Consider the following 1,951-nt stretch of genomic DNA (forward strand, 5'->3'; position numbering starts at 1 on the left):
GACTTCAGCCCAAATAGAGGTGGCCAAAATATTGGGCCACCACCTCAGTCCCAAGGCAGGCATGGTGAGATGTTAGACAGGGAAAACAAACTCATAGACTGGGGACACATTGCCCCACAGGGAACACCATCCCAAGTACAAAACAAATCTGCATTTAGGCAAGAAGCATGGCACCAGGGGCAAAGTCCCGGGCCCGCGGAAGGGCCCAGCCAGATGGACTCTGCCTTCCTTGAATATAGTCCATATCCCGGGGATGCTAAAGCTAGACCCGAACCCACAGGGAATTGGGACGGGGGCTACAGGGAACAGTTGCAGAAAAAAGAGTGGAGTCACCATATTGGTGACCCAAAAAAGTGTTATCCCCCTCACCACAGAGGTATTATTAGGAACAAGCCGTATTGGCCAGGTAAAGACAGTGCGTGGGACAAAAACAAACTGACCTATGGGGAAATACCTTCATACCCCATGGGTCACATAAGCAACTATGCAGGTCAGGGGTCAGCACCCTGTAACCAACCAGCTCACACTGGTGGGGTACAGTATGAGACACCCTGCAGTAGGTATGGCAAATGGCAAGACAATAGGGGCGAAGACACAAGGCAGGCCCCATCACAAATCTATAAAGAGAGGCAAGACAATAGGGGTGAGGACACAAGGCAGACCCCATCCCGTGCCTATGGGGATAGGCAACCCCAGAACCAGTATAATCAAGGGTATATGCCAGTGCCCCCACAAGGGGTCACCGCAGGGGGGAGCTATGGGCAACAGGCCTACCAAGTACCATATATTGAGGATAGACCTAGGGAAAACACAAGGGGACCCGACAGCAGAGGTGGGGCACAAGGAACTTCAGGTGGCGTCTCTTAAGTTACCAATGCCCCAAAAAATATTAAGTATGACGGGAAGGGCAACTGGCAGGCCTTTTTCACAAAATTTGCAAGGTATGCAGAGGTTTGTGAATGGGGTCCACAAGAATGCAAGGACCAACTTTGCTGGTGTCTTGAGGGAAAAGCCAGTGAGTATTATGCCCTCATAACAGAAAGAGACCAGAAGGTCAGTTATAGGGAGCTTGTGGAGAAGCTACACAAGCGTTTTGGTTTCAAGGCGCTCCCCGAGACTGCCCGGGTCCAGTTTAACAATGCCTGGCAAGCCCCTGAGGAGTCTGTTGAGGACTGGGCTGATCGGGTGTTGTCCTTAGCGACCAGGGCATTTAGAAACCTTCCTGACGATTACATGTACGAGCAAGCCATAACACGGCTGTGCCAGGGTATTGAAAACAAACAGTTGGGGGTGCAAGTCTCTAACCTTCAGCCCCAAAGTATTGAGGAGGCCATAGATAAAATACGGCTATTCCAACATAACACCCAGGCAATATATGGCAAGCCAAATCGGCGTGAGGTTAGGCAGGTAACTGATGGGCAGTATGAAGACCACCCTGAGGCCTTCCATGAGTATCAGGGGCCCCATGTAAGGGCTACCATGGCCCTTGAGAGGGCCCCAGTCAGTACATGGAAAGTGGAGTTAGAAAAGTCTGATAAGAAGTTTGAAAACAAACTTGGTCAAGTCCATGAAAAATTAGACGACATGATGGACCAATTCAAGCAACTCCTCACAAGCCCCATTGCAGGAAGCTGCTCACCTGGCAGACAGACAGGGACAGAAAGTTGCCACCACTGTGGGGAGAGGGGCCATTTCAAAATGGAATGCCCAAACTTTGGAGGTAAGTCCGTCCCAGGGAGTCCCTCCACTGATAGAGGGCCTCCATGGGAGGGAGTGTGCTACCACTGTTTTAAGCCTGGACATGTAAGGAAGGACTGTCTAGATTTCCAGGGGAGGGATAAAACTGTTACCTTCATAAATCAGTCAAGCAGAACTGCAACTGGACCATTAAACTTCAACGGGACTACTCAGGAGGCCGGAGTGAGTCCCCGCAAATGAAGTTAGGCCTCTC

General features: G+C 50.7%; 1 protein-coding gene across 1 annotated transcript; it reads left to right on the top strand.

Moving 5' to 3' along the window:
* The first annotated feature begins 213 nt into the window (after positions 1 to 213).
* LOC127736988 (uncharacterized) lies at positions 214 to 1,951 on the top strand. Its single transcript, XM_052247544.1, has 2 exons — positions 214 to 376; positions 869 to 1,951. Exons 1-2 carry the CDS (start codon positions 214 to 216, stop codon positions 1,936 to 1,938), a joined length of 1,233 nt encoding a protein of 410 aa, XP_052103504.1. The 3' UTR covers positions 1,939 to 1,951.

The sequence above is a fragment of the Mytilus californianus genome, unplaced genomic scaffold (assembly GCF_021869535.1).
Source record: "Mytilus californianus isolate M0D057914Y unplaced genomic scaffold, xbMytCali1.0.p SCAF_4, whole genome shotgun sequence".
NCBI lineage: Eukaryota > Metazoa > Mollusca > Bivalvia > Mytilida > Mytilidae > Mytilus > Mytilus californianus.

What these genes read in the sequence shown, in the direction of transcription:
- LOC127736988 (XM_052247544.1), top strand. Translation starts at nt 214, where the DNA reads ATGGACTCTGCCTTCCTTGAATATAGTCCATATCCCGGGGATGCTAAA. An exon ending in TTATCCCCCTCACCACAGAG is followed by an intron (nt 377 to 868) that starts GTATTATTAGGA and finishes GCGTCTCTTAAG; the next exon opens with TTACCAATGCCCCAAAAAAT.